The sequence below is a fragment of the Peromyscus eremicus genome, chromosome 1 (assembly GCF_949786415.1).
Source record: "Peromyscus eremicus chromosome 1, PerEre_H2_v1, whole genome shotgun sequence".
Taxonomy (NCBI): Eukaryota; Metazoa; Chordata; class Mammalia; order Rodentia; family Cricetidae; genus Peromyscus; species Peromyscus eremicus.
The window spans coordinates 34,462,238-34,487,305 of NC_081416.1; the positions used below are offsets into that span (position 1 = coordinate 34,462,238).

Consider the following 25,068-nt stretch of genomic DNA (forward strand, 5'->3'; position numbering starts at 1 on the left):
ATTTGGGGAATTTAATTTCTATTTTACAATGAGGCTCAACAATGTAATGCTTAAAATATGGTGTAGATAGCTATTGCTGGGTTATGTGCTTTTTAATACTGATCTGGAGCAGGCTGAGGGAGCTCTGCTTTAGAATAGATTTTTAAATATCAAACCATCCATTTATGAGTCTTTAGAAGCTGTCAGAGTCAGTCTGCACAATTTCGATTTTATATGAATCCCTACAGAGAGAACAAACTTAATTTTATTTTTAAAAATTGTATTTCTTGGCTACTAGTACTTCACTCTACCATTTTCTGTCCAGATGGGATTTCTTTTTTTAGCTAAAAAGTCTGCACATCGTACTAATTTAAAGTCAGCCTGAAACGCCTATATTCTAAAATACATTCCCCCAAAACATGGAAAAAGGAAATTAAGTGTGAATTATTGAATAAGATTTCAACTGGCACCACTTTAAATGGGCAACTGGGAATATAATAAAAGGTGGTCCAGAATATTATTTAGTATAAAAAAGTAAATACCTAAACTTCTTAATATACATAGTGTATCTTTTCATATTATAATTTTCTTTCCATCAAGTTTGTCCAGATAAAATAGGGCATATATGAAATACTTTAAAAATAACGTAAGAAGTTATTGGGGTCTTTTCAAATTAAATCATTATTATACTAATGATAGAACAAAATGAGAAATATAGATTGCCAACTTGAACCTTGAACAAGATTTTACTGAGTTTCAAAAAAGGCTGTTAATTTTTTTCACTCCTTTCATTTCCATTCATGCCTGTACTCCATGATTCTAGTACATAACACAACAGAAAGATGTGTTTCTTTCTTTTTTTCTCTTTTGACTAAGGTGGGATGCTTTGGAGATTTTGAAAGATTTCCTCTCAAGAAATTTCCAGTTAAGCCTCATTAAGAGTCTGCATTCTTTCCCAATCAATATTTAGGCAATTTTAGCCTCTACTATACAGTTAAATAAGTTTTTTTAAAAAACTCAGTTGTTTTATTATTGGGGTGTTAAATTTTGTATCTTTTTGTAAGTAACTTGACTACACTAAATTTCCCTCTAAAACCTGTTTTGGCAAAAGTAGCAAGTAAAGACGGTCAGACCCACTTGAGCATAGAAAGGATAGCCCAAGACTTTGGTCCTGCTGTATGTTCTTGGGGGCAGCTGGCCAAAACAGAACTTCTTTCTCACAGTATATCACAGATCTGGGTATCTACCAGATGTATGGAACCTGTAGAGAGTAGATTTGTGTTATGGGTGCTTTAAATATTCATTACACACCTAAATCTACTCCCCACAGTGTGTAGTCCTGGGCACAAAAGAATTATAAGAACACTGACTGGAGGACACACAAGCCGACTCAGTGAGCAGCTCCCTTTTAACAAAGCTAACAATGATGACTGAAGATGTTTCTGGTCATTTCGTGACCACTGTAAAGTTCTGTTATGAGACCTGTCCCCATTTCAGGCTTTAACAAATTAAGATTGGCTATTTTGATAATGTCTTAGTAACATTGCTCTCTGTGACAGCAATTTTATCACACTGATCTTTTAGCTCCTACATGTGAAATTGGAATAGGCATCTGAAAAGTTTACTCCAACAATTATTTTTCCTCTATTTTCAGCAAAGATAAATACTCCAATTCATAGGTTCTATGGTAAAACATTGAATAGAGAAAAACAAAGCTTTGCACTGTGTTTCATTTTAACTAACAATGTAAAATGAGATTAAGTTTGAAACCAAAATGGAAATTCTTAGCCCTTGATCACAAAACTCTTCATGATGTTTTGTCCAAGGTACAAATCCCCATAATGTATATTCACAACTGGTATATGTTGCCATGAACAGAAAGATTTGAATGTTTGCATTTTCCAACAGGTGTCATCAGTGTCTGAGAACCAAATAGTTTTAAAAGCCAAAAAGATTACTTTTAGATGCTCTAAGAAATTAGAAATAATGTTACTTTTTAATCAATGAAGATAATATAAATTCTGCTCTGTGATATAAAAGTAGTATAAACATATATTTCCCTTGTTCCAGCATAAAAATTAATGGTCTTGGGTATCTTTATTGTTCTGCCTTTTTTTTTTTTATTATTTAGGTGCCTTGACCCAAGCCATTCGAAATTTTGCAAAAAGCCTTGAAGGTTGGCTTTCAAATGCCATGAACAATATTCCACAGAGAATGATACAAACCAAGGTATGGTTATGTCCTTTGGTGGTGGTAGTGGGGCACACATGTGCTTGCTTAAGAAACTCTCTCTTCAAGTAATTTTTTTCTCATAACAGATCTTCATATGTAAGTAACCCAGTATTGTGCAGAGCTAGCATATGGATGTTGTAGTTCCACTGTTCTTCATCAGAGAGGATCCTAGATTACACATTACCCCTTTCTAGCATGATACTTTAGGTTAATCTGTGAGCATATGCCCATGGCAAGATTGGATAGAGACTTTGCTTTCATTTTGTTGCTTAAATTCACACTTGTGGCTTTTGGATGTATCCACCATTAGACTCCGACAGTGTATCTTTTCCTTTGGGGTGCAATGTTACTCTGTTGAGGTTCCTGTAGCCAGAAAGTCTCTTTGGAGCCACAAGGAGCTCCAGTTCTTTCTACCTTGGTTTAAGCTTTGCACACTGGAGGCTGAGACAGGAGGACCGTGAGTTCAGTCTAGCCTGGGCTATGTAAGGAGCTCAAGGAGAGCCCAAGTTACTTAGTAAGACCCAGAGGCTAGGAAAGTAGCACAGTGGCACACATGAATAAAGCCCTGGGTTCTAGTGTGAAAATCACAAAAATGAAAGATTTTATTTGATTGTGACTGAAGAACCTTTCTAATTTATAAAATCAGTTCTATTCCTAATAATACCTCAAATAGATGAAATCACTCCCCAACTCGGTGTCATCGAAGTGAGTGCCATAGCAGATTGCCTGCAACATTGGCCATTTTGCTGATTTTCAGAAATAGTCTGCATATTTACCATTGCAGAATATAACTTCTGCTCTTCTGCTGTTGCTGATATGTAGTTGTATTTCTGCTGAGCTCTCAGTCATTGAGACAGTTTACCCAACTTAGGGAAGAGCTTCCTAGTCTGTAGTAATAGTACTAAAATGGATGTGTTCAAATCTTACCACCTAAATGACTTTCTGTGCAACCTGGCTCAAGGTATTTGACCTCTCTGATTCATAACATGTTGACAGTTGAACAATGTGAAATATATGAGACACTTAACCTGGTGCCTGGTATATAATATGTACTCAATGTATATAAACCACAAAAATAGAAAAACATTTTCTCTTCTAGGGTATGTGAGCTTGCTCAAATATTTCATATAGTCCTAATACATCTCACATTTAAATGAGTCAACACATTATTCTACACAACCAACTGATTCTTCAAATATATGCTTCCTATGTACCCATAAAAACTCAATATAATATGGTGTATTCCTATAAATATGCTAAGGCTTTTGGCATATTTTTAAAGACTGGGGTCATATCTACTGTGTATCTAACATTTCTATGAAAATTAGATATTTATTTAGAGGGGTTTTTTTTCATTACCTTTGATATCTTCCAACATAGGCTAACTCATTCAGTATCTCATTAAAAAAAAGTGTTCACCTGCTAGGGTGATAGAGCTCAGTGGTAGAGCACTTGACCAGCATGCCTGAAGTCCTAGGTTCAGTCCATTAGAGTAGTGGAGGAGAAGAAAGAAAAGAAACAAAAGGTTTAAGTGAAGGGTACGTGAAATAACTGAATTTATTTCTAAACATGCAAACAGAGTTGAGAAAAACCAATGCTTAAGCATCCTGCATCTAGCAATGAGAACTTCTCAGCAAATCTAGGTCTGAAATAGGTAAGGGATGAATGCCGTCGCTTTACTGAACCTCCTTCTGAGTTTCCCAGTGGCAGCCTTAGAAAAGGGAAGAGTGTAGCTTGGGAGGAGTGCACACTCTGACTGCTGCTGTCCGGTGCTTCCCTCGCCTAGCAATGCCCGTCCCTGATTGGTCCATCCAGCTGGAAGCTTGAGGGCAAAGGGGGCACTCATGTCACCCCTGCAGCCTTTCTGGCCACTGAGGATGATGGAGATACGTGGATAGGGGATTTTGCAAGAGTAAATGGAAATTTCCCACATAGCCCACTTCAAGAAATGTAAATCCTAAAGAAAGAGTTCCGCTGCTTGCGCTCTGATAAATGTACTTGGGCAGACAAACTTTGAAGTCCCATATTTCACCATCACGTCTGCCCACTTGTAAACTTAAAGTCGTAATGGTGAGTCTGAACAGCACGGCTCTGAAAGTATGTTTTTGTTCAATTAACAACAATAGATCTGTACAGTTTGCTTTTCTAGATAAAAAGGAATGTTCTTACTTGCCTAGTTTCTAGTTGTCCTAAAAAGAGTTGGGGGTCGTGAAAGCAAAGATTTCCCTACTTTTTTAGACAATGTAATTTCTTGTTGTGGTTGTGTAATTAACTTCCAAGACTGCCTTCATGATTGCTGCACTCAGATGTTGAAAAGTGTGGGAGCTTGTTTTAGTGTTGCTTGCCCTCAATATACTCAAAACCAAATAATTCTTTAAGAATTTTAAATTCTATATAATTTATGAGTAAACTAATACCAAATATATCTGAATGTATCTAAGGAAAGCTGTTAACTTTGAAGTATTTGAAAGTTGCAATAGTTTTTTCTATGAGAAAGCAGGGGTGGGGAGGAGAAAAATGAAAAGACACCCCACCCCAGCCTGCTTGGGTTTCTGTAGGTTGCCGCAGTAAGTGCCTTTGCCCAGACTCTGCGAAGATACACATCGCTCAATCACCTGGCCCAGGCAGCCCGCGCCGTACTTCAGAACACTTCCCAGATTAACCAGATGCTCAGCGACCTCAACCGCGTTGACTTTGCCAATGTCCAGGTACTTTGCCTCCTTGCAAATCCTGTCTTTTAAAGAATGGTGTCAGTTATTCTAAACTAGGACCTGATGCATGCAATGGCAAAATCTATGTTCACAGTCTCCTCAAAGATGGGGTTTTACCCCGATCAGACTAAACTGAACCCCTTTGTTTTAGGGATAAAGTCAGCTAAGGTTTATGAACTAGTAGGCAACAGAATACATCCATGTTTGCTGAAAAGTTAAAAGGATAACAAATATCAGAGTCACTGAAGTTAGGCAAAAAATTAGACTATTCTATATCTGTGAGAATTTGAACAACTACTTAAGTGCTCTCTATTTCATTTTCCCAGCTATAACTACTACCGTAGGTTGTTTAAATAGTGGTCTGTACCCTTTCAAGCAGTTACTTCTTTTATAACAGTAACCCACCTTGAAGAGCTAAGCACCTCTATTGCAAAGTACATTGCAGATACCTGAGAAAATTCTTTCACTTAAAGAATTAATTTCAAGTAAGTCTGAACAGTTTGGTTCAAATAAAAAAAATATTTTTTTTCTAACTCTAGTTGCTCTGTACTTTACACTTGGAAATGACTAATGTAGGTTCTTTATGGAAGTCTAACAAATATTTTATTTATGATACTAAAGTAACAAAGTTAGTTGTTACTATATAAAAATTATAACACCCCTGACATAAAATATAAGCTACAAAGTAAAAAAATGCATAATTCAACACAATCCAAATTTAAAACTTTTGGAGTTAACAAGAGACTAAATGACAAAAAGTGAAAAGGCAATGCAAAGAATGTCAGAAGCTCATCTTGTAAATACTCCATACATATAATAAAGAACTACCCTGGAACCCATTAATAAAAAGCCACCTGATTTTAAAATGGCAAATAGACAAGTGCCCAATAAACACATGAAAGGATTCTCAGCATTGGCCACCAGGGGAACAGGAGTTAAAACCACAAGGAAATAGCATTAGATGCACACTAAAATGGATGTGATTGAAGACAGAAAATACCAGATTTGGTCCCTGAAGAACTGGAGAAATTAGCACTTCATGAGCTGTTGATGGGAATGCAAACTGCCACAACCACTTAAGGCAGTCTGGCATCTCCTCAAAAAGATAAATATAGACTCATCATGTGACTGAGCAGCCCACTGCTTGGCACATAGCCAAGAGAAAGGGAAACATGGCCACACAAGTTGACCAATTGTCTAAAGTGCTTGGACTGGAGTGTTTGGGTGTTCTTGAGATTTTTTTAATATTTACTAGACTTTACCTCATGATTATCCCTAAAGTCTGTACTCTAAAATGCTTCAAAACACAAAAGTTTTGAGCATACAACACTCTGTGTATATTTCAGATTTTGGATTTTCAGAGTAGAGCTCCTCAATCTGTACTTCAATGTTCATAGCATTATTGTTCAAATTAGACAACCCAGGGGTCCTTACCTGATAAACGAACATGTGCTTTATCTATACAGTGGACCGTTGCTGGGCAGTGGAAGGAACTTCTGAAGCCTTGATTGAGCCTCGGAAACATGTTAAATGAAGGGAAGTTGTTACATGCTTCCATTTATAGGAGATGCCTAGCTAGACGTTAGAGGCAGAATAGATTTCTGACTGGGTAGGACTAGGATATTGCAGAGAATGGGAGATAACAAATACAATGGGTACAGGACTTCCTTTTGAGAAGAAGTATACTTTAAGTAGGTAAATTGTACAGTGTGTCTTTTAAAATCATTACTCTATTTATAAGAAATTTATTCTCCACAACATGCTTTATTATTTAAAATATATTACATAATAATATTTGAGCTTCACTCATTTATAGTAGAATAAATCAGCTGTTTTCATTGTGGTTTTAGGAAATAAGCTCATGTTTCTAATTCTTAATTTTTCAATCTCTTTTTCATATATCCAACCATCTACCTACCAACGGTCTGTATACAAATAAACATACTTGTGTGCAATCGTATAACTTTTGCAAGAACAAACAGTCTTGGATTTATAAAATGGTCTGAGTATGTCAATAGGGTTACAAGGTTACAATAACTAATTTACCAAAATTATTAAGCAATCATATCGCCTTAAAATCTGTACTCTAATATTTACTTCAGATCTTCATTTTGAAAAGATGTTTAAAAGTACCTTAAGGAAAGTTGAGGTAAAACAATCTTGAAGTCAGAATAATAAGACAACTTCAGTTTCCAGTTGTTAATTCCAACTTGGTAACAGAAATTTTTGTAAAGAATTATTTATTTCAATTAATATCTGAGAAAGTGTAAATTGTTATTATTTTAATGTTTATTTATCTGTCCTCAACCCTGGCTTCATGATTTTTGTACTGAATTGAATATGTATACAAACGAGCCTACTCACTGGTTAGAAACATCTCTCTCAAGGACATCATTGTATAAAAATACTCAACTACACATCCACTTGCACAGCAACTTTGACTACTCTTTGTCTTCCTTTGTTGTCAACTGTCAAGTTTTTCTGTGTCCATCGTGACAGTCATTAGTACTGGAACCTGTACAATTCAGGATCTGTCCTCCAAATCATCTTTCCTTTCCTCAGAGGATCACAAATATAATGGTGAGCCATTCAGTTCAGCCTACACTTTCCTTCTGTACCTTCTAATGACTACCCAAATGGCACAGTTCCTTTTTACCTTACTTACATCTTTATCTCTTCCAAGCTTTGACAGGCTTCTCTAGTGTGCCCTGCTTCCCATTCCTTCTTCATGACCTTTTCCTGTCATTTGGAACTTGTCCCTGCCTCTTCTAAGATGAATCTCAGTAAGACTGACAAATAAAAGGATAAAACTCTTGCAATAAAGAAACTTTGGTTTGAAACAACTTCCAAGTGTTATTATTAGAGCATGCCAAGACCTTGGATGTTCTGTTTTTGTGTTAAATTGAATATGTCTACAAATGAGCCCACTCGCTGGTTAGTAACATCTCTCTTGAGGACATCTTTGTATATAGTCAACTACACATCTACTACTCATCTTACACAGCAACTTTGGCTACTCTTTGTCTTCCTTTGTATTGACATACTCAGACCATTTTATAAATCTAAGACTTCCTTCCGTAAATCTCTTTGCACTGTTTCATCCTCTTCTCAACAAATGGTTTTTCATTTCAAGACTTTTTTTCTGTTGCAGTTTAGTCGGCCTTCTTTCTCATTTAACTGATAGTCTTAAGATGGTATTGTTTCTAAATGTTCTGTGTAAATGGATGAGTTTTCATCTACATTATGAATTAAGTAGGTTCGGATGGTCTTACCTGTTAACCTGATCATTGACTACTTGAGTTTTTTCCTTCCTGCCTGCCTGCCTTCCTGCTTTCCTGCCTTCTTTCCTTTCCTTCCTTTCCTTCCTTTTTTGTTTGTTTTTTGAGACAGGGTTTCTCTGTGTAGCCCTGGCTGTTCTAGAACACTCTCTGTAGACCAGGCTGGCCTTGAACTGAGAGATCCACCTGTCTCTGCCTTCCCAAGTACTGGGATTAAAGGTGTACACCACCACACCCGGCTATTGGGTTTCTTTATTGAAGATACAGTCTGATTTTGAACTTTCTATGTACCTAAGTTAAGAACACCTTCAGATGTTTGTTTTATGAAGTAAGCCATTGTTAGTGTGAACTCTGTAAGCTGTAGGGTGTGAAGAGTGGTTTATGGAGCTGTGCTCTTATTTCTCAAATTAGGTTTTAGATTATCATCTCATCTTGCCTAAAGTAATTTTCATGTAAATAGTGAGTTCCAATTGTTGATAAGAAGTGAAATTCAGCTGGGTGGAGGTGGCACACACCTTTAATCCCAGCACTCGGGAGGCAGAGGCAGGCGGATCTCTGTGAGTTCAAGGCCAGCCTGGGCTACAGAGTGAGTTCCAGGAAAGAGCAAAGCTACACAGAGAAACCCTGTCTCGAAAAACAAACAAACAAACAAAAAAGTGAAATTCCTCTGTGTGTATCAGTATAATCCTTTTTCTAGAGCCAGCATAAACAAGAACAAGCTCCTTCACATGGAGCACTGACTTTCATTTGCACAAGATTCTAGAGCTCTAATGCTCCGTATAGTCCATCTATTTAACATTGCTCTACCATATACAGAGGAAGGGTCAGAAGAAAATTAAAACAAAACAAAAAAAGCTTAGATGTTGGGGCAGTGGGGGACCAAAACCCTCTCCTGGTTACTATTGTAATACTTAACTTACCTGGGTACTCAGGGACTCCTTAAGTTGATATAAAATTTCTGGGAACCATTTGCTATTATTAAAAGATTTTAACTGTTCTTATATAAATCTATTAAACAGAAATAAGTGAAAATTTGAGCAAAATGTAGTTAACAACATAGCTAATTCAAACTTTATACTAGTAAGAATTTAGAACAAATGTCTAGCTGTATGAAATTGGTTATACAAATAATAACATATTCATGCAATGAAACAAGTTTATTAGTGAGCAATAAATATAGCTCCATATTCATCTATCTGGAAAAGTAGACACATTATCATTGTTAAGCAGAATATTGAGTAGAATACAAGGTATTTATTATATTTATATTAAAACTATATGCATAAGCATAAATGACAAAATGTAAATTAGCATGAATAAAGGAGTAATGTAAATGTAAACAGAATACAAATAATATAGCACATATACTATGTTATATATGTTTAAAAAACTTAAAGTATCCTTCAATGTATACATGCATAGCCATGTATTGTAGCTATCTTGGACTTCTGTCCTCATATTCTTTCATTGTCTTTTTTATTGATTTTTTTTTCTATAATTGTATTTAGTCTATTTAAACTATTTACAAGTAGTGTTTAAGAGGTAGCATCTAAAAACAAAGATAGAAGATGCTATCATCAGCTGAGATTTGGAAGAAAGCAGGTTTCCCTAGAAAAATAGAGTGATTGATGTGGATGCAGTTTGCCTTTGAAATGTCTCTAAGAATAAATGACCCTGAATGTGTAAAGTGTGTAGGGTCAGCAGAGATCCTAGAACTGGAAGGATGGGATTAGAGATATATTGATTTGAAATTGTCAATTTGAATCAACTTGACCTCTAAGATAACACAGAATTATGGCTACAGACAGTGTTTTCATGAAAATATCAACATATTCTATGTTTTTGTATTGGAACTTTACAGACTTCAAAGAAAGTTCTCTTTAAAAATATCATAATGAATCCCACTTAAAAACTCTCAATTCTCATTTGTTGGATTTTGTGCATAGGAAACTGAAGCCCACACTAATCTAATTAATTGTTTTAACTTAGTTGGGCAAATTAGGACCTGAGCATGCCTTTTAATTGTCTGTCATAATATGTTGCCAAATAATTAAATTTTGATACTGAGAGAAGAGATTTTTATTCTTTTAACCTTAAAATATGGCACATCACTAGAAACATCATAGAACTTACACAATCACTGAAAAGTAACTTTCAAAGTTTCTATTTTCATTGTTGTTACAAAACTTGAAACTTCCCAACCAGAAGCAGAAGGGAAATTACAGTAATCAGGTTTCTTGGCAGGTAGCACGTCTACATTTTCTCAAAAGAGGTTTTGTTGTTGTTGTTGTTTTCAGTTCTGTGAATTAATTTGCATTTGTTGGTTTGCCTTGATAGCCCTTGAGATTTCTGTTCCCAATCTATAAACTCACACAGCATATGCTTCTACCTAGTACCATTCAGCGTTTGTTTTCGTTTTAATCTTTAGGGACCACTTTTGGCCAATTGAATACATTTATTCCTCTGACTTACTCTAAGTCTTGTAAAATAGTTTTACAGTTTTATGTGGTGGGTGGGGAAACTTAGAAGCAGTGTGGAAACAGGACAGGGCCTGCTACTGGTTCACACCTCTGGCTTCCTTACCATGCTAGTATCTCACAAGGCCTGGCCACAGTAGAAAACCAAGTCACAGTTAAATACTGCTTCAGCAGTGATCAAGGAGAAGTGCTAAGCCCTGAAGATGACAAAGGCATTGGGTGCCTATTGTTCATGTCCAGTCCATGATTCATTCATATCCCCCACTGAAGTTTTCTGTGCAACACCCTGCATGTGCCCTGTGCTGATTCTCAGTGAGAAGCTGCCGAGTTGAATTTTTCTTTCTGTCTGTGACCTGTCCCAGGAGCAGGCTTCCTGGGTGTGCCAGTGTGATGACAACATGGTTCAGAGACTAGAAACAGACTTCAAGATGACGCTTCAGCAGCAGAGCACACTGGAGCAGTGGGCAGCATGGCTGGACAATGTGATGATGCAGGCGCTGAAGCCCTATGAAGGAAGACCCAGCTTCCCTAAAGCCGCCAGGCAGTTTCTGCTCAAATGGTCTTTCTACAGGTAGCACCCCAAGATCACTAAATTGTCTTCATGTTCTGCAAATGTGTGTGTGTGTGTGTGTGTGTGTGTGTGTGTGTGTGTGTGTGTGTGCATGCTATTCACATAAAAAAAGAAACAAGCTTAGATTTGGTGGAATATCCAACTCTATGACTATGATGCATAGAGACTAAGCAGGAAATTGATGAAAATGAACTATTTTGCTGGGAAAGGAGACCCTCTTGCTCAAAGCCAAGAAGTTTTCAGATAGTAATCTCTGAGAGTCCATCTAGAATAGCAGTTCTCAACCTGTGGGTTACCACCTCTTTGGGGTCTAAAGACTCTTTCACAGGTGTCCCTTAATACCATCAGAAAACACAGATATTTACATCTGATTCATAACTGTAGCAAAATTGCAGTTATGAAGTTGCAACGGAAATAATTTTATGGTCGGGGGTCACCACAACATGAGGAACTGTATTAAAGAGTTGTGGCATTAGGAGGGTTGAGAACCACTGCTCTAGATGATGTTTTCAGCAACAGTCAGAAAGCGTGGCTGATCCTCCCTCTACTCCTACCTTATTGAGGTACCTTCTGGTGGGGTTATGACTATTATTCCTTTGTTCCCCTTTCAATGGCCCTCAAACTGTAGTCTCTAGTCCGTGACCTCACATCCACTTAGACTCATTTTAAATGTGCATCGGTAGGCTACTTCCCAAGTCTACTTGAGTCAGAATCCATAGAGGAAAGGCCTATCAATCTGAGCTTTGAAATCCCCTGGATAATTCCAGTTCACTCAGAACTACTTAGTTAATTTTTTAATTCTGTCAATTGTCAGAGAGCAGAATATATCAGAGAGCTATCAGACAGCAGAATTTATATGTTCTTTTTAACTTTTGATTACTTCTGAGACCCAGTGACTCATTTTCTTGATGGTTAGGAGGTAGTAGTTAGGGGTCAGACACTTTCTGGTGATTATATTGCATGGTTAGTATCTAATAGGTAATAACATCTTATTGATAATGAATCTTTTAGACTAAAATACTTCATATGGAAAAAATACATATTTTTGTAGACATAGAAGCACCCCTAAATAGAAAGGGCTTACTAATTATATGATACATAATGGCAAATTTGGAATGAGTTGTTGGCACCAAATCTACAACAGGATTTGAAAAGCACATTTATGAGCTGTATTGATTAAGACTTGTGCCATATTTGTGTAGGATGGAATGGTCAGGTGGATTCCAGCATGGAATCTATGTCAGGGACAAATTATACCTCTCAGGAGATACAGGTTTTAGGCCCAAGTCAGTGAGATCACCCTGAATAAAGAAACAAACAAACACTTCTATTTTTACTACAGGATCAAATGCCAATGTCAAGAATTTAAATTATCTAACTTGTCTTATGAAATAGGAGTCCATCTGTCATATAATTCAAAATTCTAATTTGGAAATATATGTTCTTCTTTTTGTTGTTGTTTTCGGTTTTTTGGCTTTTTTGAGACAGAGTCTGTCTACATAGTCCTGAATTTCCTAGGACTCACTCTTGAGTAGACCAAGTTGACCTTGAGCTTGAGCTCACAAAAATCAGCCTGGCTCTGCCTCCTGAGTGCTGGGATTAAAGGCAGAATATAGTTTCTTGATTGCTTGAGAGTCAATATTTCATTCATCTGAATTTTCACAGAAAATAATATAAGTGATATGTGTGCCCATGACCAGTGGCTGGAACATCACTTACATTGCCTGACTCTTTCCAAATCTCACATGACCAAAGGCAGAGTGCCCAACCTCACACAGCAGTGAAAGACAGATGCCCAACCCCTTCCTATTGTGTTCTGTGGTAGTGGCGGCCTTGCCCTTACTTCTCTCTGTGGGTTTTTTCCCCCGCATTTAGTTGACATCATTTTAGAAATACACCCCTGGAGCCTTTGTCACCACAGAGATCTATTGCAGGAATTCTGAAAAGAAAGAAAATTTCTTGCTTGTATTTCGTGTTCTCTGCAGATACAAGTAGATCATCACTCGCCTGCCCTCTGTCCTCCCTGAGTTGGGGATAATTGGCTTGATATTATTAGATACTATTATGGTTACTATTTTCATTTCAAAAAGATTTGAAGGCTTACAGTTGAGGGCCACAGAGGAAAGAGACATTTAAGCAGATGCATACTTCCTGCTGGTAGGCAGAGTAATATCTGAACTGTTTTTTACTGAGTCATGAGAACATGTTGAGTAATGAAAACTGATGCGTAAATCCTCAGAGAAGCAGAAGAAGAATTCTTGTTTTTAGCATTGTAAATGTAAATTGTAAATTTGCAAGGGATATCATAAATTTGACAACCACATATACAGTTCCTTCTTGTTTAAAAGACAGATATTTAATCCAGTAATTTCTAAACTTGTGTTTGCATTTACCTACCCAGACACATAGAAACAAACTGGCAGTTTCACAGCAGTTGACACATTGCTGCGGACACACTCCACTCCATCTAGAGCTGTCTACTTAAACTAGCTTTCAATGGCTGGTGTCGATTTTGGAAAACCCAGAAATGAAAATTTTATATGGACTATTTCTTTTTCTCTGGGCTGTGTGAATAAGACAAGACCACATTCTTGGTAACAGCAGTGAAGGTCATCAATCATTCCTGGTATATGTGGTGGGGAAGGAGTTGCTACAATTAAAACTAACTTTGCTTATTGTCTAAATTTCTAGAATTAGAACTGTATTGTTCAGTGAGCTGACATTTTGATAAATACTGCCCTATTCCTTCTATAGAATCCTCAGGAACACTTGTAGAAACAGTAAAGTTTGTTCTCCCCTCCCCCCTCCTCCAGACTATAATACGGTCTCATAGTGCAATAGGTAACAGGTGTTCTCTTTAATTTGAATGTGTTTACTTTTGAATAAGGTTAATTTTATATTTGTATCTTTGTTAGCTACCTGTCATTCCTGGAATGTATTTTAAATATCTACCATCTTTGTTCAGCAAGATGGATGGAGTTATAAGTGACTACTCTACCCTTGGATTACTTTTAAAGATTACTCACTTTGAGTTGAATGTTATTAGACATTTAATCATTACGTTACATTGGTTTTGGGGTTTTGTTTGTGTGTGTGTGTGTGTGTGTGTGTGTGTGTGTGTGTGTGTGCTTTAAATTTTTCCCATGGAAAAAGAAATATTTACTTTTAAAAAATTACTATTTTACATGCTTGTAAATTATTTTACAAGTGGATGATGATGTATTGTAGCTAGAGTTTTCCTGCCTTGCCCACAGTTAGGACAAATCTCTATCACCTGCCAGTCCCACAGCTGCTCAGACCCAACCAAGTAAACACAGAGACTTATATTGCTTACAAACTGTATGGCCGTGCCAGGCTTCTTGCTAACTGTTCTTACAGCTGAAATTAATCCATTTCTATAAATCTATACCTTGCCATGTGGCTCATGGCTTACCGGCATCTTCACATGCTGCTTGTCCTGGCGGCGGCTGGCAGTGCCTACTTCTGCCTTCCTGTTCTTTCTTTTCTCCTCTCTGTTAGTCCCGCCTATACTTCCTGCCTAGCCACTGGCCAATCAGTGTTTTATTTATTGACCAATCAGAGCAACATATTTGCCATACAGACCATCCCACAGCAATGTATCATTGAATTTTAGGGATTTGGCACATAAGTGAAGCTATTCTTCCATTTGTAATAATTCATTTATGCATTAGAGTTATAAACACTTGAGGAGTGTTTTAAGATATTTCATTGACACAAAGAAACCATTACCTGGAACTGTTTATTGTAATGAATATACTTTTAACTGTAGTATATTCAGTACTGTGGTAATGACCCGATTTGTTAAGATCCCACATATGTTAGGTACCCCGACCTTTATGGCTGGATCCTGGAAACCTTACTGGGAGTGATGGGAGCTTAAGAAAGACAGACTCAAGTAACTGAGAAGTGTGATTGGGTGGACTGTACACTCAGATGCAGACATACCAGTAGCCCAGATACTCAGCATATTCTTTATATACATCCTGAAGGAGGAAGGGGTCTCTGTATGGGAGCATTCTCAGGGGACATGAAGTTATCTGGGATGAGGAAGCTGTGCTTAGTATTCTTTGCACATAGTTTTTAGCTAAAGGTCAATAGTTAGCTAACATCTGTACTCAGACTACAGGAAAGCCTTGCCATTCCCTGAGCCTGACCCAGGAAGGTCGTGCTGTTTCCCCTGAATCAGAGACAAGGAAGGCCTTGCCACTCTCCTGAGCCTGAGGTCGCATTCTTGACGCGGCCATTCTCATGTCAGGACTGCTCGTTCTTACTGGAGTACACTTATCTGCCTTATCCATGAGGGCTATATCCCAGCATCTCAGTAGATGCCTGAACCACCAGTATTACTCAACCTCAGGTATTAATGCCTTGACATCTTGATGTCAGCACTTATCACAAGTTATGACTGTACCTTTTGCAGTTTGAAGTGTGACAACAAACCTAGAATGGATTTATTTCCCTTTGTCTCAGTTGCACAGATAGAAGATACATTCTTACTATCAGTCGCATTTCAGAATTGAATTTTTTTCCCTAAAGGCAACAACCTTCACCTTCTTACTTAAGGGCCCATTTTCTAGTAATTTGGTATACTCACTCCCCAACATCACTGTTCTTGCACTCTGGGACATTTATACAGCTTGGACTTGCTAGGCAAAAAGATGAGCTGCATCCCAGGTGGCAGGAGCCAGAAAGTAAATTTCATCACTCTGTGCAGAAGGACATGTGGTCTGAAACTTGTTGATTATTTCTGGAATTTTCATTTCATATTACTAGACTGCAGTGCCTGAAACCAAGAAAATCAAAGCCATAGATACAGGGAACGACTATGTGTTGTTTCATTTGACTCTCAGACTAACTTTTAAGCCTTAAAAATGGTTCTGTGGTTGTAGACAAGATTACAAAGGCCACCTGTAACTACACACATAGGAAGCTGAGGCAGGAAGATTGCTAGGATTTCAGTCTAAGCTACGTAATGAGATGTGGGCCAGCCTGGACTAGAGAGTGAGGCCCTGGTTTGTTTTTTTGTGTGTATTTGTTTTAAGGCATATGATAAATAGGTCTAGTTAGACACATCCAAGCTTTACTTTTTCTTCTGTTTGTACAATGATTTAAAAAAGTAAATGAGAAGTCTGCTGTCCATATAATGATCTTCATTCTTCTATAGACAAATTACAAATAGCATGGTTTGTTGTGTTATAAATAAACATAATAAATTATATTTGTTGCATTCTATTTATTTATAAGTTGTTTTTATATTCTTTTATATTTATTTATATTCATTTTTCCTTTAAAATAACTGTGTAAGTTAGCTAAGACTAAAAACACTGCTTTCATTTTCCCTATAGAAAACAACCTCAGGGAAATTGCCTATTTGTGGTTAAGAGTCAAGTAGCAAACAGCCAGCATCAGAACCCAGAGCTTCTATCTTCAGCTGTCACACTTTGTGATCTGTCACTTGCCAAAGTGAATGTATAGAACCTGATGCATTTGAATCTGTTTTTACAAGGTTGAAAAAATGAAGTGAAAAACAAAAGGAAAGCTCACTTACTATTCTTTTATTTGCCTGGAATTTTATAATTAGTCATTACAAAAATAAAGCTTTCATTTGTGACATTTTGCCTCTTCCTCATGGGAATATAGTGACAGTTTTAATATTTACCAGCCAAAAAGCTTTAGAAAAAGGCAAGTGAATAAAAACTGGTATAAAACATGCAAACATAAATACATACATTATTCTCAGTGTGAATCACAGATTTACAGCTATATTTGAAGTATAAAAGAAGCTTATTAGTTGATACATCTTTGGTAAAGCCACAGTTTTATTTGGACTTATTTATATTTTTAATATAAAAGTTTATTATTACTATTCTGTCAATATGGCTCATATTTGTATAATATATACATTAAATATTCGTGGTTTTAAAATTTAATCATTTCTTCATCTATAATTCCCATCTCTAGTGGGGGGAAAATCACCTTAATTGAAATGAAAATCACCAAGAAACTGGAATCAATAAATTTACCTTTCAACAGAACGTGCTGGAATCCCACATATTCGCCTCCATTTAGACTGACGGTTCAGGGAACTTTGCTTCATATTTTTGTGTGAAATTGGGCACAGAGTACACTCTAAGGATCATTGTCATTTAGAGATGACAAACTGTCACTCATCATCAAGAAGATGTTCAGTTTGAATTGATTTTCCTTATACCAGGGATGAGTCTCCAGCCTTTCTACAGCTGTTTCTGTTCAGTTGTGATCCTCTTGTGAGCACAATGGGAAAGGCAGACATACCTATAATAGTGCAGGGTCTTTTCTAACGAAGACCCGCCTGGCTCTGGTGATGATCAGGCTCAAGCCTTAGTGAGAACAACCTCTTTCCACCACTGAAATGAGTTGAGCCAACTGCTTTCAACAATGGAATTGTTCTATCACAGGTTTTGTACTCTAAAGCCGTGTTTTCATGTAGTCTCTCGACTTAACTGCTTTTAAGAGTACTAATTATAACGTTGGTCACTAATTCCGGCTCATCTCTGCCCTTTCTCTTGAGCAGCTCCATGGTCATTCGGGACTTAACCCTGCGCAGTGCTGCTAGCTTCGGCTCCTTCCACCTGATCCGGCTACTCTATGATGAGTACATGTTCTACTTGGTAGAGCATCGTGTTGCTCAAGCAACAGGAGAGACACCCATAGCAGTGATGGGCGAGGTAAGAGGGGCTTCAAGAACTACGTGGTACTGTTCAGTTTTTAATTACACTTCAAACTATGAATAAATGATTGACTAAAGCAGCGTCAGTCCCACAAGGAACTGGTTGTGTTTTTTAGTCACAGAATTCTAAAGTTGAAGATTCTGTCATGTCAGTGGAATGTTTTGCTGCATTATATGTACCCACATTAAAAAAAAAAAAAAAGTTTTGAGAAACACAAGACTTTAAAAAAGAAGAACTATTGAGTAGGAGATAAGAAAGCCCAATGCCTGTGATAAAGCTAAGGACCAAGAAAAACAAAACGAGTTAAATATGTAGTTTATGGGCTCTTCCCCAGTCTTCAGGAAGGAAATGGATGGTTTGGCTTCAGAAGGGCTATGATGATGGCAATGATGACTGTGCTTTTTACTGTGTTGCAAGCATGGCTCTACATCCTTTGCATATATGATAACACACTTAACTTATTACAGTCCTTATTATTAAGATCTCCTTTTCCCTACTTTATCAGTGTGCATCTGAGGTTAATGCAGAGAACATGGATATAGGATAGTCAATGGTTCTGTAGCTAGTAAACACTGAAGACATTTTGCTAAACACGTAGTTTGATTTTCAAGCCCATGCCCGTGTCACTAACAGTGTGGGGGTGAGTTCTATTTCTGGAATTTCTAGATAATAATAAAAATGGCTTATCCATACCCAGTGTCAGAAAGTGGTAATTCTTACAATAATATGAATGAGAATTAGTTAATATAATGAGCAATAGGTACAAATGTTGAAATAATTCAGTTCTGGCTCATTTTATTATATTGAATTGGGGTACTTTTTTATACCTTAGTAAATTATGCCAGGTCAGACATAAAATCACAAAATACCCAAAGCAGTAAAGATATTCATTTTTGACCTATGTATATATGGTTAGGTTTTGGTTTTGTTTGTTTGTTTTGAAACAAGAAAATAAGGGGAAATCACTCCATGAGTAATACGTTTGTTGTACGAGGCTGAGGACCTGAGTTCAGATCTTCAGCACCTGTGTGGAAAGCTAGGCATAGTTATGTGCATGTGTTGTCACAGCACTGGGGTATTGGGAAACAGAGTCTTCGGGGGCTCACTAGCCAGCCAGTCTAGCTAATCAGTGAGCTCTAGGCCAGTGAGAAATCATGCCTCAAAAACTTAAGATAGACAGGTTAGTGGAAAACATCAGATGTTGACCTGGCCTACATAAACCCACACAGACACACACACAGAGGAGGTGGGGGAGTTGTCAAAGATTAATACTGCTATTGCTGTTTAATAAACATAACAGTAAAAGAAATAAAATCATTAAAATACTTTAAGCATCTCTGTCAGTTCTACTGTAAACTGCAAGTATTCTAATATAAGTAAAATGTACATCAAACAGTCCATTTTAAAGTTTTTGTAAGTGTATGAGTGCTTTGCCTGTGTTTATGTCTGTGTACCACATGCATGCCTGGTGCCCAAGGAAGCCAAAAGACAGTGTCAGATCCCCTGAGACTGGAGTTGTAGACAGCTGTGAGCTGTCATGTGGGTGCTGGAATGGAACCCAGGTCCTCTAGAAGAGCAACCATGCCCTTAATGGCCGAGCCATCTCTCCAGCCCTGAATGTCAGTTATTTTTAACATCATTTGTAATATTAATCTTTTCAGTTTTTTTTAAAAAAGACTTCTTTGCAATTTGCTGATGTGTACATTGTTGTATGATTGTGTTTAAATGATCCTGAAAAGATATGTGTAAGATGGGGCAAGAGCTGCTGTAGCTTTTAAATAATAGGCCAAACAATCAGGGTTTGTCCTTTGCTGTAGCTGTTTAGATGTCTTCTTATAAGATGCCCAGTTGGAATGGAAGATTTCTTGCCTTAGGGCTCAAGACTCTGAAATGGATGTGCTCTTTAGTGCACTGAACACTTTGCCATACATCTCTTGTCCTCTAAATCTTTACCAGAATGAACAGGATAATGTGAACATTAATTCTTATTGTCACCATGTGGCTTACCCTGCATGGTCTTTGCTTCCCTTGCATGTCTAAAGAACAAAGGCATGAACCCATCACACTTTGAAGGCTTAGCCACCTCCACGCATGAGCCTGCAGCCAGTGGTAGCTCAGCAAAATTCAAGTGAGATACACTCTCAACACTGCCACATAATCATTGTAATAGAAACTCTTAACTACATGAATACGTTGCAAATGAATATGATAAATTATAGCATAATGCAAAGATATATTACTAAAACATAGGTATAACAATAAAACATAAATTAGCTTCTGTAAAATCAGAGCTCTAAATGTACATCCTAATCTGTTTGCTTACTGTACCCTTACCCAGCTTGTAAGAAAATCCTTTTTACTATCTATATTAATGCACCATTCAGTCCACAAAGAAAACCAAGGCTGATTTTCTCTATTCAGTCTCCCATAGTACTATACTTCAGAAGCCTTTTAGCTAGCACACATTTTTGGTCTTAATCCTACTATCTTATCTAAAATTATTTTTATCTGTGGAAAGGAGATGGGTAGTCAAGAAACAGAAAGCCTCCCTCTCCTCCACACCACTACCACCACCTCCTGGGCTCCTCAGATATCCTAAATTTACCCTCTCTTCGCCCTTTGGAATTACTCTTCCCAATACCTTCTGGGCATGGTAGAGTGTGCATGCCTGTCATCCCAGCACTAGGGAAGTGGAGGCAGGAAAAACAGAGGATCAAGGCCAGCCTAGTTTATATAACAAATTCAAGGCTAGCCTCTGCTGCATGAGACACTGTCTCAATAAATAAAGTCTCTGAGTGGGGGTGTGCATGCATGTGCAGTGCATGAGGAGAGAGGCGCGTGTGCATGCATGCGTGCGTGCATGTGCGTGTGTGTGTGTGTGTGTGTGTGTGTGTGTGTGTAAAGAGAGGATTGGGTGAGGGGAACTGCCTTTGTTAGACACCAAATTTGCAAGTACCTTCACACAGAGTAGGAACACCGTTTCCTGGAACTACAAACAACTGCTGTTTAATGATCATTAATAACATCATCATAAAAATCAACAATTGTTGATATTGAGAACTTATTATATACTTAGCTGAATTCTGATCTTGAGCTTCCTGCTTATATTTCTGTTTTGGTAGAGGTCACAATGATCCTGTCTGAGCATCATCTTTGCATGTCTGTCCTGACCCATCTCCAACCACTCACTAAGCCTTCCCAATCTCAAATCACTCATTGTGTAGTCAGTATTGTCTTATGTCTTATTCCCTACCTAAAGCTCCTCACTAGTTTACTCTTCTGTTAATTAAGGAAGAAATTTCACCCCTTGTACAAGAGGCATCTAAAACCCAGCCCTGACTCCCCATCAGCCTCAGCCTCTCACTTCCCCTGCCCCTCTTACAACTATGCTAGCCTTCATGCCTTTCCATCTCTAGACTACTGCGTAAGTGCTTCTTTTTCCCTGAAGCCCTCAGAGCACCTTCCGCTGCCTATTCTAATTCCTACTTTATGGTTTAAATATCAGCTCCTCAGGGAGACCTGGTCCTCATAGACTGTGTCATTCAAGCCTATTATCTTTAGTTTGGACTTTCACTTCTCATTCTAAAGCTTACCCAGTAGTAATTGCATGGTTCTCCATATGATTTGTATAAATGAAAATTTGATGCCTGAAGATAACACAGAACTTTCAAGTCAAAGGAACTGAATTTGGGATAAGCCACATTTCCCTGTGTTGAAAACCAGACTTCTTCCTTCTAAAATTAGTTGACTCATTTTCTTAACAACTCTGTTATGATTTGACTATGACAGTAAACAAAATGGATTTTGACTCTCTCTTCAAGGAACTTGTATTGCAATAGGAGATACATATTTATTGAGCATTCTCTAACCACATAGCTACAAATTCTCAGTGCTATAAAGAAAGGGTTTAGGGGATTAGGAGATGCTTGACGTGGGGAGCAGTTACTCTTGCCTGGGAAGGCCATAGAAGGCTTCCCCAAGGAAATAATATTGAGAGGAGAAATAAAATACTCTAAGAAGTTAGAGAATTTGGAGGCATGGTGTCAGTCATCAGAGGCCCAATGAAAAGTGACATGGAACTACTGAGGTGGAGACTGTGGTGGTGTGAAAGAAAGCGGCCCCCAACGGGAGTGGCACTACTAGGAGGTGTGGCTTTGTTGGAGTAGGTGTGGCCTTGGAGGAAGTGTGTCACTGGGGGGTGGGCTTTGAGGTCTCCTATGCTCAAGCTATGCTCGGTGTGGCACACAATTCACTTCCTGTTTCCTGCGGATCAGGATGTAGAACTCTCAGCTCCTCTAGCACTACATCTGCTTGCATGCCACCATGTCCCTCCATGATGATAATGGACTAAACCTCTGAAACTGTAAGCCCTCACCCCCAATTAAATGTTTTCCTTTATAAGAGTTGCTGTGGTCATGGTGTCCCTTCAGAGCAATAGAAACCCTAACTAAGACAGACATCATGGCCAGTGAGAAATTTTCATGAGAAAGATGAGGTAAACACTGTCATGCTCCACAGTTGGGAGGACTGGGGCCACGAAGAAGCCAAAGATTTCAAGTGAGCCCACCCCACACCCCTGTAGTCATTGTGCTGGTGCTGAAATTGTACACAGAATGGTTGAGTAGTTTTCACAAAGAAGGTACAGAATGTGCTTTGGATCACTCTTTGCTGCTGATGCACTGCATTCATTACCTGCTCTAGGCTGGGTAGAATTGGAATGCAAGCACTTTAGAAGTCACAAGGGCAGCTATGTGAAGTACTAGTGACTTTGGTGGACATTTGTTTTGACTTTATTACTGCTTTCCTTGGGACAGGGAGGGAGATTGAGATCTCTAACTAGGTCGGAAAAAGGGAAAGCCTTTAAACTTAAAACTACTTAAAACAGTTAGTGTATCTTTTCACTCATAGTAGCTCAGTAAATAAATCTTAAAACTAATGTTGCCTTATTTGAGCAGGTGAGAGATCAACATGTTTTCAGTCAAACACAGTAAACAGACAAAATCTATTTTGAATGCACTAATATTCACCAGTAATGCAGCCATTTCAGTTGCTTCAGTGAGGACATATTAGTCTGCCAGAGAGAAGCTACCTCACAGTCCCTCTAAGTCTCTTCCAAAATGGCAGCCGGCTGCTACATTAACAATCCCTACTATGTCGTTTGAAGCATTTGTGATTGTAGACTTTCTTTTTTTTTCCTGTCTGTTTTGTTGTTTGTTTGGTTGCTTTTTATTTTTGTTTTTGACTACATGACAGAAAACAGAATTTATTTACAGTCAGAATTCATGTAATTTTCAGATGTTTATATTAGTATTTTAAGTGTGCACATAGATTTTCTGACAGTGATGAGATTTTAAGAGTAGGTATAAGATAGACAAGTTACACCTGTCGCACACCTGTTAAACCTGGTAAATGAAAATTTCAAAAACCATAAAACGTTCTATGCAATTCTTGACAAGCCAAATTGAGCAGAAAAATATCCTTTTTAAAAAAATTATGGCCATTTAGAATCTGTTTGGAAGGCTGTGGTGTGTGTATCTTACATCTTAAATACATAGTTTACTAACATGAATATATACAATTCAGGTTACTTCATAAAATGATCCTTCATGGCAAGCATATATATATTATATATATTATATATTTGAATTATATTATATATTAATGTATATATTTATATATAAATAAATTATATATAATTTGACTTCTTTTTAATCATAACTATACCCAGATATTATTAGTTCTAAACCACCTCTGTAGCCAACATTTCAAAAGAAAAAAATAGAAAATATGAGCTAGGCATGGTGCCACATACCTGTAATGTGGGCATTTCAAGCCCGAGGCAAAGAATTTTGAGTTTGAGGCTAACCTGGGTTAGAGTAATGAAATCTTGACTTGAAATCTAAAAATAGAAACAAAATGATTTTTTAATTGTCCAGTTCTGAACATAAATATGGAAAACAACCTATAGTAATACTATCTGGAGAAAATATTTCCTGGATTCATCAAAGTTAATATATTCAGAATGAAAGGAAGAGAAAAAACTAAAAACCAAAGAGGAATAGTCAGAATTCAGCAGACAGACTTTGGGGTAATCGTGAAGTTAAAGGCTACCCTTTGGAGGAAGTACAGTCGTGCACATAAGCATGGAAGCTTAACCTAAAATCAACCAAAGGCTAACAGTGCCAGTGAGTAGGAGTCTATAGGGCAGTTAGGGTATACTGAATGTGGTATACTAGGCCTGTAGAACAGCAGACTTGCTGTAAAGCATATTTTAAAAGCGGGAACTATATTACAAGTTGAAGTTTTTGCAGGAAAAAGCTACTATCTGAATAGCCGTAACAGAAGATGTATGGAATCTTGTCAAAAGCTATGTTGTTATTTGTAATAAAGCTTACTATCCCTAGCTAACATTTTAATTAAAGTCAGATCCTGTCACTTTGCTAGGTGTTTTAGATTCACATTTATTAGTACTCCAAAAAGATGTATTAGTGTCACCTTTCACCATGAAGGCCAATGGGAGTGGAAAGTCACCAGCCAGAAATGGCAGTTGCCAAAACTAAACAGACAGAATGCTTTAGTCACACACCAATAACCAATGCTCATAATACCCACTTAAATTTGTCATCATATAAATTGCTTGCATGTATGGTGATATTTTATTTGTACTGAAATGTGATTTTATTTGTATGTTAATAAATAAAGTTGCCTGGGGATCAGAGCTAATAGCAAGCCAGAGCAGAGCTGGACGTTCGTGGCACATGCCTTTAATTCTAGCACTTGGTAGGCAGAGCTAGGTAGATCTCTGTGTGGTCAAGGATACAGCCAGCATTGGAGACACATCCCATTAATCTCAATACCAACCATAGAAAGTCTGGAGGTCTGTACAAACAGGCTGTGACAAGGAGGTCATGTGGTTGGGTTTACAACCAATGAGAAGGCAGAACAGAAAGTCTATATAAAGACAAACACACAGGAAGTAGGTCTCTCTTGGCTGAAGAGGCTAGCTGCAGCAGGTGGGTAAGGCTCTTAGCTCTGATCTCTTGGCTTTCTTCTTTGCATTGGTTCTGTGTTTCTTATTTAATAAGACGG

General features: G+C 37.6%; 1 protein-coding gene across 5 annotated transcripts in view; it reads left to right on the forward strand.

The window, feature by feature from the left end:
• Nucleotides 1-25,068, forward strand: part of Rfx3 (regulatory factor X3) — a 239,861-nt gene that overhangs the window by 201,618 nt on the left and 13,175 nt on the right. For 4 of the 5 annotated variants that reach the window (XM_059259371.1, XM_059259387.1, XM_059259379.1 and 1 more), the window contains 4 exons: nucleotides 2,111-2,208; nucleotides 4,770-4,919; nucleotides 11,040-11,248; nucleotides 17,823-17,976. In XM_059259371.1, coding sequence (XP_059115354.1) covers nucleotides 2,111-2,208; nucleotides 4,770-4,919; nucleotides 11,040-11,248; nucleotides 17,823-17,976 — 611 coding nt within the window. Of the gene's footprint in view, nucleotides 1-2,110; nucleotides 2,209-4,769; nucleotides 4,920-11,039; nucleotides 11,249-17,822; nucleotides 17,977-25,068 lie in introns of those variants that run through there. The other variant, XR_009378570.1, reaches the window with a different exon arrangement.